Source organism: Filicampus tigris, chromosome 6 (assembly GCF_054856515.1).
Source record: "Filicampus tigris isolate MCC_2025a chromosome 6, RoL_Ftig_1.0, whole genome shotgun sequence".
NCBI classification, from domain to species: domain Eukaryota; kingdom Metazoa; phylum Chordata; class Actinopteri; order Syngnathiformes; family Syngnathidae; genus Filicampus; species Filicampus tigris.
Window position 1 is genome coordinate 21,097,424 of NC_141222.1, and position 27,998 is coordinate 21,125,421.

Consider the following 27,998-nt stretch of genomic DNA (forward strand, 5'->3'; position numbering starts at 1 on the left):
TGCCCGCACACAACTCCGGGCGCGCGTACCACTACACTATCAGTGACTATACGGATTCATTTATTGTATTTGTTTAAAAAAATACACAGGAAGAGGACCTTGGAAAAACTCATTGTAATATTGAGGGGAGAAAAATTCTGTGGGTTTATTTTTCAAAATCGTTCAGCCTTAAAGAGGAAGTCAACCCAAACTTTACAATAATATGTTCTATGCCTCACTAGTCTTAACTTGATATTCTGATTAATGTTTGTGGAATCCGAATTAAGCAGCAAAATCCACCTGTTTTTACCCATCTCAGCCCATTTTGTCACTTGCTGTCAACCGCTAGTCCAAACACAGCATTCTGATTAATATTGCGTTTGTGGAATATCAGTTAAACAATAAAATCCACCTGTTTTTGTCCATTTTAGGAGGCGGCCATTTTGGAACTTGCCGTCGACTGAAAATGACATCACAGTTACTCAGAGTTCAGATAACGACCAATCATGGCGCAGCTTCAGAAAACAGGGGAGCCGTGCTTGTTCCTTATCTGATCACTCACCCACTGTGATGTCACTTTCCATTGACACTAAGTGACAAAATAGCCGCCCCCTGAGATGGCTAAAAATGGGTGGATTTTACTACTTAACTCATATTCCACAAAAGCAATATTAAGCAGAATACTATGTTTAGACTAGTGGAGGCACATAGAACATAAAGGTCATTTTTGTATTGACTTGCCCTTGAATATGAATGGATGTTTTGGCTATATATGCCCTTTGATTGACTGGCGTTGAGTCCACGATGTACCCCGCCCAAAGACAGCTGGGATAGGCTCCAGCTCACCTGCAATAGGTCTGTACATGCCCATTCTGGTGGCTTTGAACCTTCCTCTTCGAACCAAGTCTACATGACCTCCTCTCCCTATGTGCCAGATGCCTCATTAAGTGGCTGGAGGTGAGGAAAGTGTGCCCACTGTGCAACATGCCCGTCTTGCAGCTTGCCCAGCAGGCCGGCACTACGGAACCTCCAGTGCCGATCCAGCAGCCTCTGCCCGGTGTCGAGAACCTTGTCTAGTGGACCTGAAGCCAACATGATGGTGACACTACATATACATATACTGTATGTATATATATATATATATATATATTTATATATACAGTAGATATACACTCACACAAATGTAACAGTCAGCTGTACAGGTCCAATTTGTTGTGAGTCTGCGGACATTATCTTCACGTCGACTCATCAAAAAGTATTTTTCTCAGATGGCTTGGATTGATCATCAACTGGATTAACCTTTTTGCTTTCTTCATGGACACAGAAAGAACGTTGATGTGGTTCTTAACCAAAGCACTTTTTTTTCTGTGGACACCAGCCGAAGAGCAGGGCGACAACAAACACAGCAGCCGAAGATCTACAATACGCTAAATACTCTACTCTTATTTTTTATTTTATTTTTTTATTTAACAAGCACTTTACAAAAACTCAAAACCTAATTGCTTGCAATTGTGGTAGCAAGGGTATACTTTATATCAAAGTTTTGACCATTACTTCCATGTTTGGCATAAAACCTCACAGGTTTTCATTTTTAATTGGTGAACTTCTCAAAGGGACAAAATACTACTTTAGGTAAATGTTAGGAAATGTTCATACATTGTGATTGCTTCACACACAGTCCATTTATTTGAAATGAATGACCTACACATGCCAAATTTCATTTAAAAAAAGGTGCCGTCTCATTAGTCATTAATATTATTATGCAACTGTTTTGATGGTTTTGTATTCTGCCAGTCTAGAAGTGTTTCACTAAATGAATGACCATCTTTCCTCATATAGTGGCTGTGCGGCGAAGGTGGAGGCACTAATTTACTAAACTGCAGCGAGTACTCGGCGGCTATTAGTGGTAAGACCTTTATTCGTAAGACTTATTTGTGTGACTTGTTACATCATCTTCCCCAAATTATTTTTCACCGATTCTAAGAGCCGTGATGGAGGCAATGAAATAAACGATGAGATGTGCCCCTATTTGCGCCAAAGCCTTTCAGCGATTCATTTTTAACTTATCGGGCTTGCTCAAAGATATCTAACTTAACTATGTTCACTCATTACTGTATAAAAAAAAACATCTACACTTTCAATCTTGAGGTGACATAATGCTGCATGGCTCCCACAGAGTGAAGGAAGAGGCAGAGTTTTATAACAGTCCACCCAGATCAAGTGGTCTCGAGACTTAATAAATTTATTCTTTGAACTATTTTCAAAATTTGAATTACTTAATACAGACTAACATTTGTGAAAAAATATTAAATTAACTGTATTTGGACATACAGGATTTCTGCCCAACAGTGACGACATACATAATGTTATTATTATTGTTATTTATGAGTCACTGTTGAAATGGTCTGGGCTACATACAGCGGCGCTTTCTATTTAAACTCCACCACAAACGTCAGCTTTACAGATGCCACATCCTAGTAAAGGTCATACAGCCACCTGGGTAGGGGGAGTCTGAGGTGTGGTGTTTATTCATTGATTAGGCTGTGGTGTCATTCAGAGCGAAAGTCATTAGTTGAGGAAATATGGTCCATTTTGATTTGACAACTTTGTAATATAATGTCTAAATACAAGACACTGTTTTATTTAACTCGTGAAGAAAACGGCACCAAAATTCCTTGACTGTAAAAACACTACTTCACATGATGTGAATATTTTTAAAGCAGTATTCGAAAGTATTGGGGCTTAAAAAAACAATGTTATGAGCATGAATGCCACTTATTGTCATGTTGTCCACCTAAATGTGTTCAAGCAGCACCAAAAATGCATCAGAAGTTTTGCGTTTTCAGGTGTATTTATGGTTCATAGGGAGTTGCCCCCTGCTAGAGTCAGCGCTCACTGGATGTAATGAAGCAGCATTTCCATTCACACACATGCACACACGCAAACACACACACGCATTCACACACAGGATGCATCTTTCTCGAGCTTTCGCTTCTCACTCTCTTTCTGTACCATTTTGTTTTGTTTGGACCACTGAGCCCTGCTTTTTGTTTTGTTTTTTTTTGTTTCCCTGGTTGTGAGCTGCTCCCGCTAAAAGTGCTGATCGCTTTAGAGCAGCAGTTAAAAAACGAAACAAAAGAAAAAATACGTAAAGGCACAATCAGTAATTTCCCAAAAGGTGAAATGCAGTAAAAGTTAACGAAAAAAAAAACCTGAAGTTCCAGTGGACCATGTCTACACTCAAATGTCACAATTCGAACAAATAACACACAAAGTTGATTCACTTAAACAGTTTTAAAAATATTTGACTTTGTATACAAAATGCTTACAAAAATATCCTTTATCGTAGAAATACAATTTTGAACCATAAAAATAAGTGTAGTTATTTGAAGTTGTAATGTACTTAAGTATTCTAAGATTTTAATTGAAATATGAAGCAGACTTTCCAATCAAATGTAAATAGAAAATTCCATTAATGGCTTTGTTGAATTGGTCTCCCATTTACAGTTTTTATTTTCAACAATATACTTTATTGTTCAATTCAAAATTTGAATTGTCCCGGGAAAATGACTGATTGTGCCTTAACACAATAAAACATTCAAGGCTGCCCAAGTTACACACACAACACGCTTACATACTTTACAAAGTGTTGTTCTATGGCGCCATATTACATGGATACAACTTTTGCTGCACATCTAACCAAATTGGGAACAAGTACTTCTCTGCGTATTAGACTTTTTCAGAACAAAAAAACAAGTCCATTGCTTCCTTCACTGCTTCACTTAAGTGTTACACAAGAATACTCCTTAAAACTTGATTTAACGTTAAGAGGATTTGTCGTTCACAAGTCTTGCGTCCTTGAATGTATCCTGCTTGGTTCAATGTGAACGCATGCTAACTCTGTGGACTGATCATCACCACTGTAACATGTTCGCATTGGTAATGTATTGATGCCATAAAAAGATCTTTAAATGATGTACACACATACCAGTTTTTTAAAGAGACCCCACAGGGGAAAAAAACGTTGCATCACGGTGCAACACACAACACGCATAAATAACTACAATATATCTCCCATGCCAATCGTGAGTCTCGTCCTCCAAACCAGAATCTGTCATACTACCAATACTGACCCGTGAGGACTAAAAAGACTGTTGGAACGTGCAAAGAAGACGAAGAAAGAATAGTAGTTGTTGTAGTCATGGTAGAGGATGAAGAAATGAAATAGGCTAAGCTAACTGGTAGCTTACATTGTAACACTGTTAAAAAAAAAAAAAAAAGTTGAGTAAACTCAAAATTTCATGGCAACAAACTTCGATTAAATTCTACATTGGGCAATTATTTTAAGTTTTGCTAACATGAAAATGGGCTTTACCGCATTTTCAGCAAAGAAATAATAGATTACGGAACCAATTGTCCCTTATATTGTCCCCTAAATTAAAGATATAAGTAAAAACAACATGATTTGGCGCAAACAACTTTCTTGCTTTGTTGTGCTAACTAAAATTGTTGCCACACCACAGGATAATGTTTGAGAGGTTACCGCTAATCCTACTTTTTCCTACTTTGATCAGAAGGGGTCACATGGCTCAAATTAGGGTTGATCTTTTGTGTGTAGCAAAATTTACCATTGTTGACGCAGACAGAATTCCATGACTATCACGGAATTCCAAGCAGATTGGGAAGAAAAAAAAAATCACTTTAACACACCCCACACCACAGGATAATCTTTGAGAGACATCAGACAATTTGGCTTTAGCTGACTTTGATTGGGAGTGGAAGAGTGGCTCAAATTATGTCCAATGAGTTGTACGTGTGTAGCCTGCTTTGTGAGTGTTGCTCCCAACTGTTTCCCAAGTAAATTGGAAAAGGAAAAAAATACTCATAATGCATGCCATACCATCTTAAAAACATCAATAATTGGGCCTTTTAAGTGTTAAAAAGAAGCTCAAATTAGGCCCAGTTATCGGTATGTGTGTACCCCTGCCATCAATAAGTGTTACGTGCTATATTGTGAATATCACAAACATCCTAATTCCAGTCTAAGTGCCAAAGGAATTCAAAGACAGAACATTTCTGCATTATTGAACAAAAGTGTTGAAGAGAGCAAAGCGATTGTAGCCATGACTACTGGAGGAGTGTTACGCTCACATTACTTAATCAAATCAGAATTTCGCTTGAATCTTTGCGGATGCTTTCAGGGCAAGCACACTTGTTATTTTTTTCCACTGTAACTTTGCGGTACCCCTCCTGCACAGAAAAACACACAAATACTAATAATAGTAATAGTATCCAATATAACAACCTTGACTTTGTTGTTAACACAGATGTTTTGTTTGTAAAACTAAGAATTCTGCAGCAGAATATTTTTGGAGATAATAATACAAGCTGTACAGTATTTGTAAGCTCTATTTTTGTATATTGCTATTTTGAAAGGGAAATAATAATACTATGATTTGTTTTTTTCTTTTTCCATGTTTTTATTTGGCTTAGTTCTTGGTTATTCGTTTTAAAAGGAAAGCAATTGCATGTGACTGACTTGAACTGTAATAAAGTTTCCAAGATTTGAGTCGCTCTCCTTGTTTGAATGAAAAATCTGGCATACGTTTTTATGAGCCTGTACATGAATATCATGAATGTCGTTCAGCGATCCGACTAGTCCAGGGTGTACCACTTCCTGCCCTCAAAATGACCCCCCACCACCAAAAAAATGCTGCCATTTTGGCCAGATAGCTAGAATTGTTGCGTTAAGGTCCCATCGCGTGGCCATATTGCGTAATTGCAACTCAACTTGAAGCAGTTTTGAAACTGCGTGCATCAAAGTGGTGTAATTTGCTTAGTCTTTTTCTGCGTGTGGTATTTTTTTCGTAATGCAACCAAAAAAGGGTAAAGAAGGGGAACTGGAATTTGAATTTAATGCGACATTAGTACACGGGTCATCGCTATCCTGGTCCAGGATGCCCAGTAGCTCCCATGCACACCGTCAACAACTTCTGCTGATTGGGTGAGTACATACAAATTTAATGTTTTCAGGCCATAGTATTAGGAATGATTAACAATTACCCACTCACACCCCTCCGCAATCCAAAAAAAAAAACACAATTGGTGCATGTTTTTTTTTTTAAAGAACCAAAAACGTACTGTATCGTAAAATATAAATTAGATTCAACACAGATTTGATTGGATTGGTAGATATTTTGCATTTTATGCAAAATCGGTGATCGGTTTTAGTGCTAGAGCAATGACGTATTTGAATGGTTTCGCAAAATAACACATTTAAGCACACACAATTTGTTTCACTCCAAGGACTTTCTGTGCTGCCATTGTTAATAATCCAAGGTTTCTCTTCATAATAATCGGATTTTTTTTTTTTTAGGCCCTCCCTCCTCTCCATTATCCATGTATTGAATGTTTGTCAGTGTTTTGGGGAGAATTTTTAGGGTTTTAATGGTTGTTATTTTTTCCCAATGCATTTTGCATTTCATGTTTGGCTATTCGAGGGCAGGACGGGCCGATTCGCGAGGGTCGACTGTACAATAAATAAACAAGTTGTTTAAATAGATTGCTCCATCTTCTGATCGAATCGGTTATCGTTTGTTTTGTTGTTGTTGTTTTTTAGTTTTAACTCATTGATTGGTGATCGGTTCCAAAATGCTGATCGTGTGAAGCCTAATATAAATATAACATGATGAAAAGTAATTCAAAGAAATCACCTGGTTTTATAAAGAGTAATTACGCCAAAATAGTTTACCCATATTTGTGGGTTGAGCCTTTAAATGGTGTGGGCAAGAAGTGCCTTGTTACTCTCTATCTCTCTCTCTCTCGCCCTCTCTCTCTCTCTCTCTCTTTCTCTCCTTACTTCACAGCGTGAAGTGGATTTTTATTTGCTACATTGCAGATACTTGGTTTTACAGGTGCAACTCTCACACCTGTGTAAACTTGGTAACCTCTGACCTCTGTGTGACTTCTGCTCCTCATGTTCAGTATGTATGATCATTCCTATGCTGCGTTACTTTTTCAATGTTTCAAGATTCCCCCATGAGCCATAAAATGAACATGTTTCTGAGTGAATGTAATGTGAACACAGATAGTTAGCTCTCCAGAGTGTTTCAGGCTCCCTCTTGAACGCTGTTAACAAAAAAGTACACACGTTTATGGCATGTAGTTTCACAGTTTAAAATATAAATAAATTTTAGTAGAATTTTGCTTCAAAACAGCCTCTGCATACACCAAATTTGTTGAACCTGTACAAAAGAATGTCATTTTATTTCATATATATATATATATATATATATATATATATATTTTATATTTTTTTTTTAATTACTGGTGTATTTTGGGTCACTTTGGGAAAAGTCATTTCAGTGTAAAACAATGACATTTAGGCCATTTGTGCTATCAAATGTCAAAACGGGTCAAATTCCACCTAAATAGTATTTAAGTTGGGTTGGTGGGGAAATGCACAATAGGTCACAATTTAATTAATTGACATAATGCAGATGATGAAATGGTTGAAACATGTCATAACAATCAGCACACATTTAAATATATTTATTATTCACTTTCCTCGATGAATGCGTAGTCAATAAATTACATCATCTGTACAATATTGCATTCAATACTTTCCCATTCACACATACATATTTATAAATGACAGTGGGAAAAAATAAAAACACTTGCACACACAGTTATCATAATTGACATGTTAAATAATAGATTGTATTTTTGTTACTTTTTAAAACGACAACATTGAAATATAATTTATCATCCGGGTCTTTGTTTCGACCTGTCAACGCGGGTTCAGTGACATTTTAAATTAAATCAACAACACCAGTGGGTTTACATTGTGTAGAGTTTAAGGAGTGCCACACTGAGGTGACATAAGAGGACGCCACTCACATGGGTGGACGTGGCAGCGGTGCTTGTCGTTGCGTCTGTGGTTGCAGCGTTTGTAGTTGCAGCATTGCCAGCTGTTGTTGCAGCGTTGGTAGTTGCAGCGTTGCCAGCTGTGGTTGCAGCGTTGGTAGTTGCAGCGTTGCCAGCTGTGGTTGCAGCGTTGGTAGTTGCAGCGTTGCCAGCTGTGGTTGCAGCGTTGGTGGTTGCAGCGTTGCCAGCCGTGGTTGCAGCGTTGCCAGCTGTGGTTGCAGCGTTGGTAGTTGCAGCGTTGCCAGCTGTGGTTGCAGCATTGCCAGCCGTGGTTGCAGCGTTGCCAGCAGTGGTTGCAGCGTTGGAAGTTGCAGCGTTGCCAGCCGTGGTTGCAGCGTTGGTAGTTGCAGCATTGCCAGCTGTGGTTGCAGCATTGCCAGCTGTGGTTGCAGCGTTGGTAGTTGCAGCATTGCCAGCTGTGGTTGCAGCGTTGCCAGCTGTGGTTGCAGCGTTGGTAGTTGCAGCGTTGCCAGCTGTAGTTGCAGCGTTGGTAGTTACAGCATTGCCAGCTGTGGTTGCAGCGTTGGTAGTTGCAGCGTTGCCAGCTGTGGTTGCAGCGTTGGTAGTTACAGCATTGCCAGCTGTGGTTGCAGCGTTGGTAGTTGCAGCGTTGCCAGCTGTGGTTGCAGCGTTGGTAGTTGCAGCATTCCCAGCTGTGGTTGCAGCATTGGTAGTTGCAGCGTTGCCAGCTGTGGTTGCAGCGTTGGTAGTTGCAGCGTTGCCAGCTGTGGTTGCAGCGTTGGTAGTTGCAGCGTTGCCAGCTGTGGTTGCAGCGTTGGTAGTTGCAGCGTTGCCAGCTGTGGTTGCAGCGTTGGTAGTTGCAGCGTTGCCAGCTGTAGTTGCAGCGTTGGTAGTTACAGCATTGCCAGCTGTGGTTGCAGCGTTGGTAGTTGCAGCGTTGCCAGCTGTGGTTGCAGCGTTGGTGGTTGCAGCGTTGCCAGCCGTGGTTGCAGCGTTGCCAGCCGTGGTTGCAGCGTTGGTAGTTGCAGCGTCGCCAGCCGTGGTTGCAGCGTTGGTAGTTGCAGCATTGCCAGCTGTGGTTGCAGCGTTGCCAGCTGTGGTTGCAGCGTTGGTAGTTGCAGCGTTGCCAGCTGTAGTTGCAGCGTTGGTAGTTACAGCATTGCCAGCTGTGGTTGCAGCGTTGGTAGTTGCAGCGTTGCCAGCTGTGGTTGCAGCGTTGGTAGTTGCAGCATTCCCAGCTGTGGTTGCAGCATTGGTAGTTGCAGCGTTGCCAGCTGTGGTTGCAGCGTTGGTAGTTGCAGCGTTGCCAGCTGTGGTTGCAGCGTTGGTAGTTGCAGCGTTGCCAGCTGTGGTTGCAGCGTTGGTAGTTGCAGCGTTGCCAGCTGTGGTTGCAGCGTTGGTAGTTGCAGCGTTGCCAGCTGTGGTTGCAGCGTTTGTAGTTGCAGCGTTGCCAGCTGTGGTTGCAGCGTTGGTAGTTGCAGCGTTGCCAGCTGTAGTTGCAGCGTTGGTAGTTACAGCATTGCCAGCTGTGGTTGCAGCGTTGGTAGTTGCAGCGTTGCCAGCTGTGGTTGCAGCGTTGCCAGCCGTGGTTGCAGCGTTGCCAGCTGTGGTTGCAGCGTTGGTAGTTGCAGCGTTGCCAGCCGTGGTTGCAGCGTTGGTAGTTGCAGCATTGCCAGCTGTGGTTGCAGCGTTGCCAGCTGTGGTTGCAGCGTTGGTAGTTGCAGCGTTGCCAGCTGTGGTTGCAGCGTTGGTAGTTGCAGCGTTGCCAGCTGTGGTTGCAGCGTTGGTAGTTGCAGCGTTGCCAGCTGTGGTTGCAGCGTTGGTGGTTGCAGCGTTGGTAGTTGCAGCGTTGCCAGCTGTGGTTGCAGCATTGGTAGTTACAGCGTTGCCAGCTGTGGTTGCAGCGTTGGTAGTTGCAGCGTTGCCAGCTGTGGTTGCAGCGTTGGTGGTTGCAGCGTTGCCAGCCGTGGTTGCAGCGTTGCCAGCTGTGGTTGCAGCGTTGGTAGTTGCAGCGTTGCCAGCCGTGGTTGCAGCGTTGGTAGTTGCAGCGTTGCCAGCTGTGGTTGCAGCGTTGGTAGTTGCAGCGTTGGCAGCTGTGGTTGCAGCGTTGGTAGTTGCAGCGTTGCCAGCTGTGGTTGCAGCGTTGGTAGTTGCAGCGTTGCCAGCTGTAGTTGCAGCGTTGGTAGTTACAGCATTGCCAGCTGTGGTTGCAGCGTTGGTAGTTGCAGCGTTGCCAGCTGTGGTTGCAGCGTTGGTGGTTGCAGCATTGCCAGCCGTGGTTGCAGCGTTGCCAGCTGTGGTTGCAGCGTTGGTAGTTGCAGCGTTGCCAGCCGTGGTTGCAGCGTTGGTAGTTGCAGCATTGCCAGCTGTGGTTGCAGCGTTGCCAGCTGTGGTTGCAGCGTTGGTAGTTGCAGCGTTGGCAGCTGTGGTTGCAGCGTTGGTAGTTGCAGCGTTGCCAGCTGTGGTTGCAGCGTTGGTAGTTGCAGCGTTGCCAGCTGTGGTTGCAGCGTTGGTAGTTGCAGCGTTGCCAGCTGTGGTTGCAGCGTTGGTAGTTACAGCGTTGCCAGCTGTGGTTGCAGCGTTGGTAGTTGCAGCGTTGTCAGCTGTGGTTGCAGCATTGGTAGTTACAGCGTTGCCAGCTGTGGTTGCAGCGTTGGTAGTTGCACCGTTGCCAGCTGTGGTTGCAGCGTTGCCAGCTGTGGTTGCAGCGTTGGTAGTTGCAGCGTTGCCAGCTGTGGTTGCAGCGTTGGTGGTTGCAGCGTTGCCAGCCGTGGTTGCAGCGTTGCCAGCTGTGGTTGCAGCGTTGGTAGTTGCAGCGTTGCCAGCCGTGGTTGCAGCGTTGGTAGTTGCAGCGTTGCCAGCTGTGGTTGCAGCGTTGGTAGTTGCAGCATTCCCAGCTGTGGTTGCAGCATTGGTAGTTGCAGCGTTGCCAGCTGTGGTTGCAGCGTTGGTAGTTGCAGCGTTGCCAGCTGTGGTTGCAGCGTTGGTAGTTGCAGCGTTGCCAGCTGTGGTTGCAGCCTTGGTAGTTGCAGCGTTGCCAGCTGTGGTTGCAGCGTTGGTAGTTACAGCATTGCCAGTCGTGGTTGCAGCGTTGCCAGCTGTGGTTGCAGCGTTGGTAGTTGCAGCGTTGCCAGCTGTGGTTGCAGCGTTTGTAGTTGCAGTGTTGCCAGCTGTGGTTGCAGCGTTGGTAGTTGCAGCGTTGCCAGCTGTGGTTGCAGCTGTGCCAGTCGCCGCATTGGCCGTGATGAGGGCAGCTGGTGTTGTCGTAGTAGTTTCGGCATTTGTGGATACTATGGAACACAAAATATTTGTTTGTGCCTCATCCTCAATAGATGTGAAGAACAGGAAAGAAAACGAGGGGCTTACCGATGATCAGGAGTTGGAGCAGGATGAGCAAGAGCATTCTTTTTCCAAGAAAACAAATCTCACAAAAATCTAAAAACAATGAAAGAAGATTATAGTTCATTCGTTTTAGTACATACTAAAAAGAAAAGAAAATACTATGAGAACAACAATATCTCAATTTAATGACGATAAGGTTGTACTGTTACAATAAAAAATTCCTAAAAGTCTTAATGTTATTTAAAATGTTTAATTTTAAACGAATAATGTCATAATATTGGAAGAAAAATATCACATTGTATGAAAAGAAAATTAGCGGAGTAAAACACATTTCTATAAGCTGTAACTTGTAAAAAGAAAATTAAAAAATCAAAATAATAAAAATAAAGTCAGAATATTACAAGAAAAAATAGATACTATAAAGAGGAATAGCCATAGTACTCTTTTTTCAAAATATGAGAGTGAGGTTGCAATAGTATTAGAATAAATTAAAAATTATACTCCAGTAAAGTTTCAATATTACCAGAAAGAAAAATATGCAAGACTTACAAAGAATACAAGGAAAGCAGCTTCAAACTTATGGCAGTATTGTGAGGAGAATATGTACATTATGATAATAAATTGTCACCATTTTTTAGAAGGGAACCAAAAAAAAAAATCACACAATACTAAAAAGAGTTACAATATTACGAGTGGAATTTTTTTTTTTTTTTTTTTATAATAAGGGTGGAATATTATGAAGGGAAAGAATACATTTATAATATGAAAACAATCTACATTATTTGAGAATATTTTTATACTGTATTACTGTAAGGAGAAAATACATTATCAATATAATGTGAAAAAATGGATACTAAACAAGAATCACATTTTAACATTGCAAGTCAGATAAACTCAGAATGTATACCTCTCACACTCAAGTATACAAGTATTAAATTGTATATTTTAGACTTTTTTCGTAACTGGTTTTCAGTGTTTGATTATTTTTCCAGCTTCTGTTTTCATTGCATCTATATTGCTACAATGACCAGTTCTAATCATTATTATAATTGTTATTCATAGAAATATGTCTTAATGTAGCAGAAATGCTAAATTAAACACTTTTAGTCGTTCATCAGTTGACAGAAAAAAAAATCGTACTTACAAAGTGTTGACTTGATTGCGTTTCTGCGTCTTCGATCAGTTGGGGCCTCGTTTGTCTCGTTGCGTCTAACTTTTGCGTCTTTATAGACTTGGTGACAGCCATGAGAAGATGTATGATGATCATTCCTTCCACCTTGCTCACCTTTGCGCTTGTCTTTACATCAACGCATCATCGTGGCGTGGCCCTTTTGTAAAGCAAACAGGCGCGTACAAAGATAGCACTGTGTCCCAGCACACCGCTGACAATGCCGTCATCACTGTCTCAAGGCGCTTGTCCACAGAAGAAGACATCTGAGGAATGAGCAAAAAAGGTGGGGACGCCTTTGTCCGCACCTGTCATCCATTATATCACACGTCCGTCCATTCATTTGTTCACACCTCGTGATGCATTCACACGCACGTCACTGTGACGCTGTCCACTGGTCAGGCGAAACTCACCCATGCTATGTTCTGATGGAATTTTTTGCATTTTTGTTGCATTGAAAAAATGATAACTGACATATGAAATTGGAAGTTCTTAGTATCTGGTTCCCTGAGGTGCTGTTTAGGGGTTCTCAATTGGGTTGAGGTCAGGAGATAATGGTGAGTTTTACTATTTTTAATCCCATTACAGCCACAGCTTCTTTGGTCTTTGATTTTTTTTTATTTATTTTTTTTTTACATCAACATTATATCATCGCTGTTCTGTGAAAAAGATGTATGCCCAATTTGAGATTTTTTTTTTTATTTTCACGTTAATGCGATGTCTGTAACGCGGAAATACCATTCACGTAAAAATAAGAAAAATGAAAAAAAAATGGACTTAAGTGTTTTTCACAGGACAGCGATGATATTAAACAATAAAGTTAAACAAAAACACCAAATTGTCACTTGAGTTTAATGTATTCCAGCCCCTCCACCCGCAAAAATTCAATGTTTGTGTTGCTTATAATGAAAAATAGCACTCTATAATATTGTACTTTATCAAAACATAGAGTAATATCACAATTAAATTGAATCTAAAGAATTAAACACTGTGTACATCTTTATTTAATGCTGCAATTCAGTTAATTGTGCTGCTCCTTCTGGTGTGCCTGTTTAGTTTGACAGTAAAAATCAATTAGGATTGGCATTAAACAGCTTGAAGTCTCTTTTTTGACGCGCTGACGATAGGACCACTCGTCACAAAACACAAATGTAAATATTTATTCTGTAACTATCCAGTTTCAGCCTCTATTGAAGAAAAACAAAATACAGGCAGTGATTTCACGAAAGAAAATGTTTTTTGTTGTTGTTTTAAAGGGGTAACAACAGGGTGTAAAACAATTTCAGGGACGCAAGCTAAATGTTCATATGTAAATAGATTATACATGATCAAAATTGCTAATTTTATGAATACCTTATTGTGGATAATAAAACCATGTAAAAAGGCACACAAGGTTATTGTAGGTAACGAAAACTAACAAAATAACTAAAACTAAAATTAAAAAAACATTTTCATTAACGAAATGAAACAAAAACAAAAAGGCTTTTAAAAAGTGAAACCAACTGAAACGACATCTTAAAATGGAAGTCATTGATTTTTTTTCTTTAAAACTGAAAATGACATAACAAATGCTCAAGGCTCAGGTAACGACCAATCATGGCTCAGCTTCAGGAAACGGGTGTGCTGTGATTGGTCGGTACCTGAGTCCTGAGCATTTGTTATGTCATTTTCAGTCGACAGAAGTGACAAAATGGCCGCCCCCGGAGATGGCTAAAAATGGGTGAATTTTTCTTCTTAACTCATACTCCATAAACGCAATGTTAATCAGAATGCTGTGTTCAAACTATTGCGCCTGCTGGGTACATATTCTTGAAAAAAAAATGTGCTTAGGTTGACTTTGACTTTTCGTAAAACTAATCAAAACTATAATTACAGCAACATTGTTCTTCACTTTAGTCTTTATCAATTAATATCATACATGAGCTTTCGGGGTTCATTTTAAAAGTACTGTATTTATTTCGGTATTGCTGTACGTCCATACGAAAGAAGGAAGGTCAAACAGTCGTGTCTAAATTGTAGTTTACTTTATTACACAATACTTAGTGACCTTTTATTTTTATTTTGCACATGACAAGTTCTCTCTCCCGTTCTACATCTATCTATATCTAATAGACACAATTTAAAAAAATGAAGATAAAAACTAACAAGTCTGCTCTTCAAACTAAAACCAACAGAACATTAAAAACAAAAGTCAAAACGTACTGTAATATAAAATAACAACTATAATCAAAAACTATGGTGGGACAGGTCAAAATTATGTATCGGGTAGGACTACATGAAATTAAAAAAAAAAAAGTATAAAAATACATTTTCAGACTTATCTTTGGACTGGAATGCAAATCTTTTCATGATGACTGATTGATTCTGATGGGGACACCAAAGGCACTTCATAGTGATACTAATCTACCTACTATCTCACTCCCATTATTCCGTTAGTGGTGTGTTTTCTGCCTATAAAAAGGCAAAACAATAAAAGGCTCTATTTTAACATCAATAACAATGATTCATGTCATGACGTAAAAGTCTTACTGCTTTGAATGTGAGTCTGCTTAGTTTACGGAACTTCCTGTATGCATTCTTGTTGTTGTCTAAACAACCCTTGTTGAAGCTGCTCAAACAAATCCCCAACAAGCAAAACATGCAGGGTTTAATTCTATGACTGACTACGCTGAGGTATGACGTGACGTAACGCGTGCTGGTGTGGGTTTTGTGCGACTTTAACAGCGATCAAGTGTACATCGATTGAATACTTCATTAGCTATACCAGCACAGCACCAAGTTGTATGTTAGCTGGGGTCTCAACCGAAGTTGGTACAGCAAGTTGCTTAAACTTCTTTTTTTTTTTCAAATCCATTATATTACATTTTCTAATACAAATCAGTTGTATTTAACTTGTTAGTACATTTTATAATGAATTTAATCTCAATAGAACTTTTTGTTTTCAAGCATTTATGTCCACATTTTAACTTCCGCGCAATACATTTTAATCAAATCATTCAGCAATTTAACGCGTACTGAATGTTTGAATATTGCTTGAGGTGGTAAAAAGTTGCATATTCACTATTTATTGCTAAATTGAAGTCTGTGTATTTCTGATATACTCTGGCAAATGGAAAAACATTCATGAATTTTCAGGGAATACTTTATTCAATAGAAAGTCCTGCAAATGGGGGAAAAAAATCACAGGCTGAAACCAAACTTGTAGGACCTGCACAGCAATAACTGCATTATTTGTACAGAATATTTTAAACGTTTTGCTTCCCACTGTTAGGAAGAAGGCTTAAAAGCTCTTGTGTACATAAATCCTCTGTTAAGCGACAGTATGAGAGAAACAATATGGAGCCAGAAGTCTTCAAGTCAAATTTTCGGTCTTGTTTTTCTTTGCTCGCTTGACTTTGTTGTTGTTCTGGTTTTGGTTCTTCTGGTTGCTGTTGGACTTTTCCAGCAGCGTGAGTGTGTCGCGCTTCTCGATTTTCCTCAGCTGCTTCTTCTTCATCCTCTTGAGCTTTGCTGTGTTTCGGATCTGAACAAAAAAAAAAAAGCAAATCCAGCAAAAAAAAAAAAAAAATGACACACTCCTAATGCTGTACAATATGAAACCTAATTTTAAACTCACTGGACACCTCATTCGGTACAGCATCTCACTGCTGCATAACTTCACTTCATCACAGTGAGAGGTGTTCCTAATATTTTGGTTACCGGTAGTTTATTTAACTATACCAGAGGGCCGCAATATTTGGAACAGTTTTCAGTTCCACACAATTGCAAACTGCAACTGCATTAATTAGCAAACTGTTAAATTCGATTTAATTATATTATTACTGGATGTATTTTATAAAGTACAATGCTGTGCTATTTTTCTTTTTATAAAAACATCACTAACATTTCCGACGGTGTTTTTTTTGGGGAGGGGGTTGATGAATGACATTACTATTTAGTTCAATGGCATAAATAATTTTCAGATCAATTATGTGAGTTGAATTCCTGTCTAATCATTGTGACATTTAGCACGAAGTTAACGTGTGCACGTACCACTTGCACGACCTCCGCTTTGCGTTCGTTCTCCTCGCGCCGCTTCAAGTTCTCTTCTCGCCGTTTCCGCTTCTCCTGTGGAGGCGGCGGGCGGGGCACAGGAGAGTGAATAAGATGGAGCGCAAATGCTTTGCTCATATTTATTCATCTCTATTTCTTTCATTTATACCTCTTTCGCTTTGGCTTTCTGCTCTTTCAGTTGTAATGTGTACTTCTGAACCAGCTGCTTCTCTCGCTTGGCCTGCATCTTCTTCTCCCAGGAGGTGCACAGTGATGTGTCTCGTACCAACGCGGAGAACCTAAGTACACAAGCAAGACATTGGTTATTATAGTTAACAAAAATGAACAAAGTAACTAAAAAATGCTCATAAGTAAAACGAAATAAAAACGGGAGTGTTAAAAAGAAAACAGAACAAACTGCTTTTTAGAATGATAAAACTAACTAAAACCAACTATAATTATAGTGGAAATGTCCTTTGTCTGTAATTTCATATATGAGCTTTCATGGTTGATTTGAAATATTATTTGGGTTTTATTGTATTTGAACAACAACGAAGGTCAAATAGTTGTTTGCAAATTGTAGTTTATTTACTATGTTTTATTACACTATGTTTTATTGTAACCTTTTGTTTCTTGCGCTCGATAGATACTTCATTATATTAAAAAATATAACTAGTACTATTACTATTAAAATCTGAACTAAAAAAGCATTTAAAACAAATAAAAGCTAATAAAAAAAAAACTCTAAAAACGAATTCAAACTAACTGCATTCAAAAAACAATAGCTAAAACAAAATAAAAACCATCTAAATTGAAAAATGCCAAACTATTATAACTCTGGCGCACACACAAAAAATTCTGTAGCAGGTTAATCCACAAAACAGCTTTGAAAAAGTCATAAAATAACATAGTGCGCAGGGGTTTATTTACTCAACTTGAGCAAGTGCTAGAAATTCATTTACTCAACTGCTGTCCAGAGAGTACCAGGTGCTTATATACTCAACTACAGAAAGCACCCAGCTTTAATTTTATTGACTAAACTGCTGGATGGCATGCCTTTTTTGAAGGTGTCTAACAGATGTTTTGTAAACATTTAATGCATAACAATAATAATGTTAATGATAATACAATGTCACCTCTGTTTGTTGCGATCCTTCCACACTCGTCCTGATTTTGGCTTCCCCAGTGGAATAACCACAGTCGCTTTAACACTAGTCCCCAGGCGAGGCTTCTTCTTCGGAGGTTGCGACTTAGTCTCAGGGGTCGCAGGCGCTTTTTCTACTGGGGCGGGCTTGGACACTTGGCCGGCTATGTCCACCTCCCCTGCGGCGTCTGAGAGAGGCTCCGGTCCGACACATACGACGGGCTTCTCCTCTACCGTCTCCGGTTCAACACACACTGTGGGCTTCTCCTTCACTGTCTCCGGTTCAACACACACTGTGGGCTTCTCCTTCACTGTCTCCGGTTCAACACACACTGTGGGCTTCTCCTTCACTGTCTCCGGTTCAACACACACTACGGGCTTTTCCTCCACAGTCTCCGGGCTGACGCTCACTGCGGGATTCTCCTCGACCGGCTCCAGCGCTTGTTGCTTCGGTTCATTCTGCTCCGGGATGACGGACCTTCTGGTCCTCCTGACGGGAGTCCTCGTCGGGGTCTCACAGCTCTGGAGAACGGAAGGGCGACGCACCATGCGGCCGCTGCGGGTCCGCGTGGTCATGGGTGATGGATCCTCTGCTACGTGTCCCGCTTTAGAAGCGTTGTTCACAGCATTGCTTTTCGACATTGTTTCCCTAGAACAGTAGGGCTCCTCTCTTCCCACGTGTGAGGACTGAGCTGACTCGGTAGTGGTTACGTACTTCCGTATTATTGTAAACAACATGTATTTTCACTACCGTCACCTTTCAGTCGGAGGGTGAACTGCATAGAAATGCCCAACGCTGCAGCCGCGAATAAATATACTCTTCAGAATATAATAATTAATGACACAAAGGTACTTGTAGAGAAACATTTCCACAAAATGTAATACATCCACACCATATCCCAAACCAATCTTTTTACAAAAACAGCTCGTTTTTCTTCGCTTTGAAACGATGCCCCAATTTTCAGTCTTTAATGCAATGCTGCCATCCTTTGACCAAAAAGCGTCATTACAGCATGTCAAATATGGCATCACGTGATTTGAACTTCCGCACCACAAGATGCCGCATAATGACTCCTCCTTATAACTTGCTCATAAAAGTAAAACCCTTTCAAGCCCATAACAAAGAGAAAACATACGCTTTTATGTAGTTCAAGAAGAAGAGTTTTTGGCGAGGATTTGTCATGTCGCTGCTGGGTCTCGCAAGCTTTCTGTTGCTGCTCGTCGGACTGTCGGTAAAAGAGCCTTCTGCTTTTTCGAATAAATTCCCATTTATACGCGTCACATATGTCACTTTAACTAAAAAGAACTTGATTAAAAGTGTACGCACTGACCACTACTGTATTTCAAAGTGATTTGTTTTTACATTCCTGTGGCGGCGACGTAACCCAAATCTGTACGTAAACTGAAACGCGCAAGTGACCATAACGAACCGCGCGAGCGCTGTACAGTAAATCCTAAAAAGTAATAAAAATCCAGTTCCCATGCCACACTTAAAATAATATATATATATGTGTATGTGTGTGTGTGTATATATATATATATATATATATATATATATGTATATATGTGTGTGTGTGTGTAATATATATATATATGTGTGTGTGTGTAATATATATATATATATATGTGTGTGTGCGTGTGTATATATATATATATATGTGTGTGTGTATATGTATATATATATACATATACACACGCACACATATATGTATATGTGTATATGTATAAATATACTATCAGCACTTTTATCAGATTTTCATACATTAGGTTGGAAATGCCTTTTCAAAACAAAACATAGAATGAATGGCGTTCTCATTATAATTAATATTCAATATGAAAATAAAGTCAATTTGCTCCGATTTGTTTCGTTCCGAAGGTTTTTTTTTTTTTGTCTAGAGTCGAGAGCTAATAGCTAAATAGCATTACGAGCGCTAGATGGTGCCAGCGAGCTTCACAATAAGCAGTAGTTTGGCAGAGTGGGGAAAAAAAAGTCCCAAGTGCTTGGTTCAAACTGTTTAACAATTCCAGTTTTAACATTTCTGTAAAACTAAACATAAGACAATGAGAATCACACACTGTCTATTTAAATAAGACACAATAGCTTTGTCTTACAAAAGTCTGCAAGTTGAACATAAAACACAATACAAACACCAGCCACCCCCCTCTCCCAATTAAAAAAAGAAACACTCGTGAGGATAAGCAGTTCGAATAATGGATGGCTGAATGTATGTGCTGTTTTATGCTGGCACTGAAGTTATAGCATTTTTAATTCATTACAATGGGGAAAGATTATTTGCGGTCCAATTCTCATTAAAGAGTCACTTTTAAGTATGTCTCATATTTATCATGACTCACTGTCTTGTGTTGATTGCCTGACACAGCTGACATGTCATAAAAAAAAAAAAAAACTATGAACGTTTAACCAAACCTCTTGTGAGCACGTGTGGCAATAAAGCATCAATAAAAGGTGTTTGCTTTTGTGTTCACACTTCACAGGTGGCCACGCCTCCGTCCTTCAGCGTGGACTACCAGAACGACTGCTTCCGCAAAGATGGAGAGAAGTTCCGCTACATCTCGGGCAGCATCCACTACAGCAGGATCCCCAGGGCCTACTGGAAGGACCGGCTGCTCAAGATGTACATGGCGGGCCTGAACGCCATCCAGACGTATGTGACCGTGTCGTTGACTCATATATCGCTATTGATGGGGTGTGTCAATGGAAATGCTGTAAAAATGACACAACTTATTTTGATGGGATTCATATGCCATTCCAGAATCACGCTTTGATCTTTTTGTAATGTTTCAGCTGCAATCTTTTCCTGTTACAGCTATATTCCATGGAACTTCCATGAGGATTCTCCAGGCAGATACGACTTCAGCGGAGACAGAGATTTGAAATATTTCCTTCAGCTGGCTCAGGATATCGGCCTACTGGTCATCCTTCGACCGGGTCCTTATATTTGTGCCGAGTGGGACATGGTGAGAGAAACTCTTTCCATCCATTTACTATTGTGCTTCACTTAATTGGGGTTGAGATTAAGTTGGACCCTAACCTGGCTTGGACCGCTCACCAGCTAATTGCAGGGTACATAGACAAGTGTTTACATTCACAACTATGGACAATAGAGACTTAAAACAACCTAACATGCATGGATTTGGAATGTGGAGCACAGGTGCAACCTTAATGAAGATCCGTGCTATCAAAAAATGTTTGGATGGAAGATGTTTGCCATTTCCACTACAATACACTCACTGGCCACATCATTAGGTACATGGACAATCTCAATAACAGGCTCGCACAAACGTGACGTCATACATGCGCGTTATGCGCACTAGCACTTGTATTAAAGTTATTAAACTCACCTTTTGGTATTCATACACATATAAATGTTAGGGAAGATGGGCAAATTGTAACAGAAAAGTAGACTAGATGGGCCATTAGTAGCTGCATCTAAGCAGAAACTTTTACTTTCACTGTGCATGAGTTGCAAGGATTGCCAACAAAACAGGTGCCAAAGTAACACTTTGTGTTGGCCCTGAGAACAAAAACACAAAATTGAGATTTTCAGCAAATAATGGGGGATATGTTTCAAGAAAAAAAAAATCTACAAATGCCAAACCCTGACTAGCACTATCATCATAATGCTCACATTCTTCAATGTTTTCCTCTCTGACAGTAACAAATTTAGACATATCACTTGTTGCATTCGTATTGAATCCATTCACCTATTTGTGTACCTTATGCCGCGATCATTCATAATAATTACAATAATTACATACAAATATACAAATGTGTCCGCCAGGGAGGACTGCCTGCCTGGCTTCTCAACAAGAAAGACATTGTGCTGCGCTCTTCAGATCCAGGTGAAAATCCTAAAACCCTCACGGATCTATGTATTTGTTTGAATCACATAGCATTAATCACACTATAAACTGTTTGTTTCAGATTACATAGCAGCGGTGGATAGCTGGATGGGCAAAGTGCTGCCAATGATGAAGCCTTTCCTCTATCAGAATGGCGGCCCCATCATCAGCGTGCAGGTGGGTTGTCGTCTTGTTGTCGCCTGTTTCTATGAAAACTCACGATCAATAGGGACGGGCATGATAATCGATTACTGGATTGGTAAGAATCCAATAATCAAAAGTGTGGGATTGATTCCTGTTTAGGTGGAGAATGAATACGGCAGCTACTTTGCGTGCGACTACAACTACATGCGTCACCTCTACAAGTTGATGCGGTTCTACCTGGGCGAGGAGGTGGTGCTGTTCACCACCGATGGCGCCTCGTTGGGCTTCCTCAAGTGTGGCGCCATCCAAGGCTTATACGCCACCGTCGACTTCGGCCCAGGTTGGTTAGCGGCTGGATAGTGAGAGGGCCGACTAGTGTCTTGATGGTGTGTTTCTCCTTTATTTCAGGTTCCAATGTGTCCGCAGCGTTTACAGTGCAACGACACGCAGAACCTCATGGACCTTTGGCAAGCATCTACCTTGTTTCTCTTTCTTAGTCATATGGTGGTGTTTTTTTTTTTTTTTTGTCGACCAGATTTTGTGATTAACTTAGTCGAGATAGCCGTTTATTTTCCCAGCCCTAGTATCTATTATATTGACGCGCACACTAGAAGGAGTAGCACGATGCGCACTGAATTAAAGCATGAAAACTATGAGATTCCTTTCTAAGGAAGTTATTACAGGTGTGTTTTATACAGTTCAACACTGTAGATTTCTATTTTTATTATGAAATAAAACTTTGCTTTGTTTTGGGGGGGCTGCAACATATTAATGGCATTCCATTCATTTCAATAGGGAAAGATTTGTGATAAGAGTGATTTGAGTTATGAGCATGGAATGAATTAAATTTGTTAGTCAAGGTACCACTGTATTTTAATCCTCCTTTTTTTTTTTTAAGCGAGACTCACCGTATTTCTTTCCTCACCTTATCTGCACCACCAGGTGAACTCTGAGTACTACACCGGATGGCTGGACCACTGGGGCTCGCCTCACTCTACCGCCTCGACAATAAATGTGGCTGTGACCCTCAACGAGATCCTGGCCATGGGTGCAAATGTCAACCTGTGAGTCCCATTTTTTTTTTTTTTTTTTTTTTTTGTTATTGAGGGGAGCGAATCTGTGTGAATCCACATTTAAACCCAATTGAGCTTTAGACTCGAACAGACACCGAAGGGATTTGTAATTTGTATGTTGTATCAGGGCAACAAAGTAATACGTGCATTAAAATAAAGTCATTGAATTACAATATTAATTACAGAGATGAAGGTCAAACTGACAGAGATGTAATTGTGCAAGAAAAACGTTTTGATGAGAAAGTCATAATAAAATGAGATTTTAGACAGAGTAGGAGAACAAGTGCTTATATTTTGAATACTTGTCCGTATCTTGTATTGATAACATGGCAAATGTCATTATGTCATGCTATTAAATAATAAGTGACTACAGATGTACTATTTTGAGAAAACATTTTAGTTTTATGAGAAAAAGATAGAATATTATGACAACAAAGACATCAATTTGGGGAAAAAAAGTAATTTATGAGAAATCAAAACCTTACGAATTTATGCTTGTGAAAAGAAATTACTGTAACTCCCCAAAATATGTAAGAAGAGAATAAGAATAAAGACACAATTCGAGAAAAAAAAGTCATTTTGTGAAGGTAAAGATATTATGAAAATATAGCTGTAAATGCCAATCCTAAAACAAAAAAAAAACTAATCACAAAAAATGAGTCCCATATTGTGACAATATTTTGCAAATATGGACACAATATTATGAGAATTAAATAGCATAATATTAATATGAGCAAATAAGCAATTTGAGGGGGAAAAAAGTATGATAGCATTAACATGAATGCCTACAATAACGTATCGTCTGGTCTGGAGTCTTTGTAGTCTTGAAAATCATCTTTTGTCTCCTGACAGGTACATGTTTATTGGCGGGACCAACTTTGGATACTGGAATGGTCAGTATAGATATTTTTTTTGTATTAATAACACAGCTTTTATGCCGTCTGATCACGTTTGACCCCCCGCAGGTGCCAATTCGCCTTACACCGCACAGCCGACAAGTTATGACTACAATGCTCCGCTCACTGAGGCCGGGGACCTCACAGAGAAGTACTTTGCAATCCGGGAGGTTATCAAAATGGTGTGTACATATGAATAGCATCGCATTATTATTCATGTGACATGAAGAGCAACTCATATATTTTCTCTTTAATAGTACCGCAAAATACCTGAAGGGCTCATCCCGCCATCAAGTCCAAAGTTTGCATATGGTGCTGTTAAAATGCAGCAGGTAGGCACACAATGCCACAATCTCCTGCTAATTAAGTGGAACCGCTAAAGTCCAATTTCCATAGGGTTGCATCATTTGGAATTTTAACTCTAAACTCACATGAAACTTGAAGTTGGCTTTCTCTGGCTTTACTGCAATAATTATTTCAAGAAGGAGTATAGCCTAAGGAACGTTGTTAAGAGAAGAAGAAGCAAGTTAAGGTTGTAGCGAGCAGCAGTTTGGAATATAGTTAAGAATTTTTCAAGAGGCTTCAATCGTTTTAATGCCACTCTCAGTTGAGGTTTACTGTCAAACTAAACATAAAACAAAGACAATTACACATTTTTTTCAAAACCACCAAAACGCATTACCATAAGAACGGCCCGCTAGCTTAATGCTAACATAAAATGGGAAATGCTATTGACATGCTAATAGTTAGCATCAATAATCACGAATTTAGAACCCTTTAAGCAACAGATATTTGAAGATAAACACATGTAGACAAGTAATATAACAATACTTACAGGCATATATCCTGGACCGGTAATATTACAGCATCCTACTGAGTTGCTTAAAGTAGTACAGTATAAGAAGTAGCCTACTAGTCTTCATTTGTATATGCATGACTGTACAGTTTTATAATGCCCCACCAGAATGAGCAACACAATGAAATTAATTGCATGATTTAAGACACTGTGAATTATAAATTGGACACAGAGAAAAGTGTTGTTAAATCCTGACAAATTTGAACAAGTATATAAGATAACATTCCAAAATAGTGCCGTGTGTGTGGGACCAATTATAGCGAGGTAGCGAGTGAACCGGTGGCCAGGTCGTCTGGAATGATGGAACAAATTAAACTGTACCACTCTATTTTAATTGTTGAAAAACGTTCTTTACTTTAATTAAATGAAATTTCTTCTATTACGACAGCTCCAGACGGTGTCAGAAGCCTTAGAGACAATCTCCTTCTCTGGTCCAGTGGAGAGCATGTTCCCTCAGACATTCATTGACCTCAACCAGGTTGGTATCCCCTCATTCTTTAATCTGACTGTCGATATTAATATTAAAGCAGGGCGATATGGCCTTTAAAATGAAATCACAAAAATCTGATTTCTGACTTGTTGTTTTCCTCGTCACTTTTCAAAAAAGCAAATGACAATGACATCATTCCAAACTAATTTTTCTTCCCATGCTTCTGGAATTTGTCTTACTTATTATGGTGACCTGAACAGTCTGGAGTGCAAAGGCACAGATGACCTCCAAACTGCACTCATTCATAAGCACAATATTCTAATAAAATTACTTTTATTGGATTTATTTCCTGCAGAATAAAAAACACATGTTCTCCTTCAAAGTGTTAGCGTTAGCCAGAGTGATGACACGCCGATGACACACCATATGTTTTCTAATGGATTTTAATGACATTCACAAGTCTCAGGAAAATTCCATGCTCCAGAATTTATAGACAGCCTCAGAATTCAATAAATCACAACCTCACACTCCTTTCCTGGCTACGCATGGTGGGTAAGTCAGAAGTCTGGACAGGAGAATATGCGTTGATGAAAAGTGTGCTTGCACAGGCACATTAAAAAAAGGAAAATTACATGCTAAGCCGGTCACAGTTAGTCTTGATTTGCAGCCGTGTTGTTGGTGTAAGTAGAGCACGTCAACGAGATCATGCTTCCAACTACAGAAGCTGTTTTAAAAAATGGGTTTCTGTCTTTAAAAAAAACAAAAATCACTCTGAGCATGGATAATGGGTGATTTTCTGGATATTTGTGTCTTTGCTTTAAATGGCCTCTTTGTCCTGTCCTGTAGGCGTTTGGCTATGTGCTATACAGGACTAAGCTGCCGGTGAATTGTAGTACACCCACGCCGCTGGCGTCACCGCTGAACGGGGTCCATGACCGAGCGTATGTGTCTGTGGACGGGGTAAGTCAGGAATTGATTGTCTCATTATAGAGTGAATCGACAATATCCAGGGGAATAGGCACCGCAAATTGTACTCAAAATAGAAACTAAATTAAAACCACACATTTTTGGGGCAAAAGAACCAAATTAAAAAAAAAGAACTCAAAACTTAGATATAATAAACTTAGATATAATAAAAATATTATACAGTAACCCTGGTTGTACTATACTTATGTTGACTTTAAACTTGAGACTTCTATTAAGCAGAATAAATGCACACATAATCAAGCTGATTTTATTTCTAGGTGGCTTCGGGGATTCTAGAGAGGAACAAAGTCCTCAGCATTAACGTGACAGGCAAAGCTGGCAGTCAACTGGACGTTCTGGTGGAGAACATGGGCAGAATCAACTATGGAAAAGACATCAATGACTTTAAGGTTTGTAACTGTTTATCGAAATGCCATTATTATTATTTCTAGCCGTCCTCGAAACAAACCAACAAAAGCTGTTGCAATGTGTATTTAATGAAGAAAAAAGAACTCCATTATGTGGTACATTTAAAGTATGCAGTAATGACATAATTCAAAACAGTTTTTGACATACTGCATCATGCGAATGGCCATTGTGCTGCTTCTTCTGGTCTGCCCGCCTTGGCCACCTGGGGGCAGTATATGCAAAAAATAGTTTAGAATTGTAATAATTCATTTTTTTGAAAATAATTTTTCATTATAGTTCATTTTATTTCCTTTTGACTGTTTTTGATTTTTTTCCAATTCTTTTAATTAGATTTTAGAGTGGGTTTGGTCATTTTTATTTTTTTCAAAAATGCTTACTGGTAATTTTAGTTTATTTTTATTAGTTTTATAATTTTATTTTCAAATATGGAGTATTTGTTGAATGAAAGTTTAAAAAAGGTCACAGTTAGCATTGTGTAATCTAGTAAAGTAAACTATAAATGAACGTTCCACCTTCCTTCTTCTGTAAGGCCGTACATAACCGTAATAAATACATTTAAAATAAACCCTGAAAGATCACATATGAAATTAATTGACAAAGATGAAATGGAAGGTCATTTTCACTATAATTCTAGTTAGTCTTATTTAGTTTTATAAACGTGAAATGTAGTTTCAGTTGGCTTTTGTTTTTTCACTCGTTTTTATTTCATTAACAAAAATGTATTTATTTATTTTTTTCAATTTTTGATTTTTTTTGTTTATTTCTAACTATAATAACCTTGGTGAGAAAACGTGTCAACGAACTGAGTTTGCTAGACCATTGCGTTATTATTATTTTTTGATAGGACTAAGCAGGCATCTATTTTTAGTTAACACGGTAATTCGAAAGTAGAAAATGACACACACATGACTTGATTCCTAACACGGGCTCTCTTTGCGCAGGGTCTCGTGAGCAACCTGACGTTGAACAATGTCGCGCTCAAAAAGTGGACCATGTACAGCCTCAGTATCGACCAAGCGATCAACCAGGGTCTCTTCTGGGAAACGAAGCCCACGTCGACCGGGCCGCTTCCTCCCGCTGCCCTGTCACTTCCCGCCTTCTACGGAGGAACTTTCATCATTCCCGACGGCATCCCAGATCTACCTCAGGACACCTACATCAGCATGCCCAAATGGCACAAGGCACGCTTACTTACATGATTTCAATTGTCATTTATGTCATTGATTCTCAACGTGTGGTACGTGGGCTGCTAACTTGCAATCTCACTCAAACAGAATTCTCTTTTGCTCCACAGGGGCAGGTTTGGATCAACGGTTTCAATTTGGGACGCTACTGGCCGACACGAGGCCCCCAGTTGACTCTTTTCGTCCCGGCCAGCATCCTCAGCACTGACGCCCCAAACAACGTGACAGTCCTGGAGCTGGAGGCGGCCCCGTGCCTCTCAGGACCATGCACGGTGGAGTTCACCACCACGCCCATCCTGAATGCGACAGTGCAGAGCGACCGCAAGCAACACCGGCCGATGTTTCGAACAGATTTGCTTTAACGAAAAGGGAAGTTTTTGTTACACAATGTGCGCCATGTCCAGCATGCAGTATCTTACTGAAAAACATCACTTGATTTGATTGATTTAAAGCAGGGAAATAAACGTTTTTACATGTTATTGTACAATGGCCGATGTTTTTTTAGTTTAATTTTTGATTTTTTAAAAATTTTTTTAAATTTTATTTGTGCTGCGGCCATTTTTTAATGCACTGACTTTTAATAAAAATGAAGGATTATACTGCA

General features: G+C 39.7%; 4 protein-coding genes across 8 annotated transcripts in view; 2 read left to right on the forward strand and 2 right to left on the reverse strand.

The window, feature by feature from the left end:
- The window catches only part of rnf24 (ring finger protein 24), a 64,299-nt gene extending 58,751 nt beyond the window's left edge, over positions 1 to 5,548 (forward strand). For all 3 annotated transcript variants that reach the window (XM_086033113.1, XM_086033114.1, XM_086033112.1), the window contains one exon: positions 915 to 5,548. In XM_086033113.1, coding sequence (XP_085889239.1) covers positions 915 to 1,056 — 142 coding nt within the window. In that variant the 3' untranslated portion in view covers positions 1,057 to 5,548. The remainder of the gene's footprint in view (positions 1 to 914) is intronic.
- A 293-nt stretch (positions 5,549 to 5,841) lies between these two features.
- On the forward strand, positions 5,842 to 27,998 carry glb1 (galactosidase, beta 1). Of its 3 annotated transcripts, none has more exons than XM_086032228.1 (16): positions 5,842 to 5,983; positions 20,049 to 20,218; positions 20,381 to 20,531; positions 21,356 to 21,416; positions 21,499 to 21,593; positions 21,720 to 21,900; positions 21,969 to 22,027; positions 22,503 to 22,624; positions 23,486 to 23,526; positions 23,599 to 23,711; positions 23,787 to 23,861; positions 24,774 to 24,863; positions 25,662 to 25,775; positions 26,060 to 26,191; positions 27,152 to 27,391; positions 27,505 to 27,998. In XM_086032228.1, the coding sequence occupies exons 2-16, from the start codon at positions 20,187 to 20,189 to the stop codon at positions 27,754 to 27,756; spliced, it is 1,758 nt and encodes a 585-aa protein (XP_085888354.1). In that variant the 5' UTR covers positions 5,842 to 5,983; positions 20,049 to 20,186; the 3' UTR covers positions 27,757 to 27,998. The 3 variants fall into 3 exon arrangements, with proteins under 3 accessions (XP_085888354.1, XP_085888355.1, XP_085888353.1); XM_086032229.1 differs by lacking the exon at positions 5,842 to 5,983 and adding an exon at positions 14,051 to 14,096; XM_086032227.1 differs by lacking the exon at positions 5,842 to 5,983 and adding an exon at positions 18,579 to 18,784.
- On the reverse strand, positions 7,516 to 12,483 carry LOC147146205 (uncharacterized). Its single transcript, XM_086034779.1, has 3 exons — positions 12,353 to 12,483; positions 11,233 to 11,301; positions 7,516 to 11,156 (listed from the first exon to the last, which is right to left on the reverse strand). Exons 2-3 carry the CDS (start codon positions 11,267 to 11,269, stop codon positions 7,819 to 7,821), a joined length of 3,375 nt encoding a protein of 1,124 aa, XP_085890905.1. The 5' UTR covers positions 11,270 to 11,301; positions 12,353 to 12,483; the 3' UTR covers positions 7,516 to 7,818.
- ccdc86 (coiled-coil domain containing 86) lies at positions 15,501 to 18,460 on the reverse strand. Its single transcript, XM_086032231.1, has 4 exons — positions 17,545 to 18,460; positions 16,578 to 16,707; positions 16,409 to 16,483; positions 15,501 to 15,899 (listed from the first exon to the last, which is right to left on the reverse strand). Exons 1-4 carry the CDS (start codon positions 18,288 to 18,290, stop codon positions 15,729 to 15,731), a joined length of 1,122 nt encoding a protein of 373 aa, XP_085888357.1. The 5' UTR covers positions 18,291 to 18,460; the 3' UTR covers positions 15,501 to 15,728.

Bases quoted from the DNA above. Each gene is read 5' to 3' on its own strand.
- ccdc86 (XM_086032231.1), bottom strand. From the start codon at position 18,290: ATGTTGTTTACAATAATACGGAAGTACGTAACCACTACCGAGTCAGCT. The intron at 16,484-16,577 runs GTATAAATGAAA...CCGCCTCCACAG, and splicing joins AGAAAGCCAAAGCGAAAGAG to GAGAAGCGGAAACGGCGAGA. The intron at 15,900-16,408 runs GTACGTGCACAC...TTTTTTGTTCAG, and splicing joins AAGCGGAGGTCGTGCAAGTG to ATCCGAAACACAGCAAAGCT.
- glb1 (XM_086032227.1), top strand. From the start codon at position 18,734: ATGTCGCTGCTGGGTCTCGCAAGCTTTCTGTTGCTGCTCGTCGGACTG. The intron at 23,862-24,773 runs GTAGGCACACAA...CTATTACGACAG, and splicing joins GTGCTGTTAAAATGCAGCAG to CTCCAGACGGTGTCAGAAGC. The intron at 26,192-27,151 runs GTTTGTAACTGT...CTCTTTGCGCAG, and splicing joins AAGACATCAATGACTTTAAG to GGTCTCGTGAGCAACCTGAC.
- LOC147146205 (XM_086034779.1), bottom strand. From the start codon at position 11,269: ATGCTCTTGCTCATCCTGCTCCAACTCCTGATCATCG. The intron at 11,157-11,232 runs GTAAGCCCCTCG...TGTGTTCCATAG, and splicing joins GCTCCAACTCCTGATCATCG to TATCCACAAATGCCGAAACT.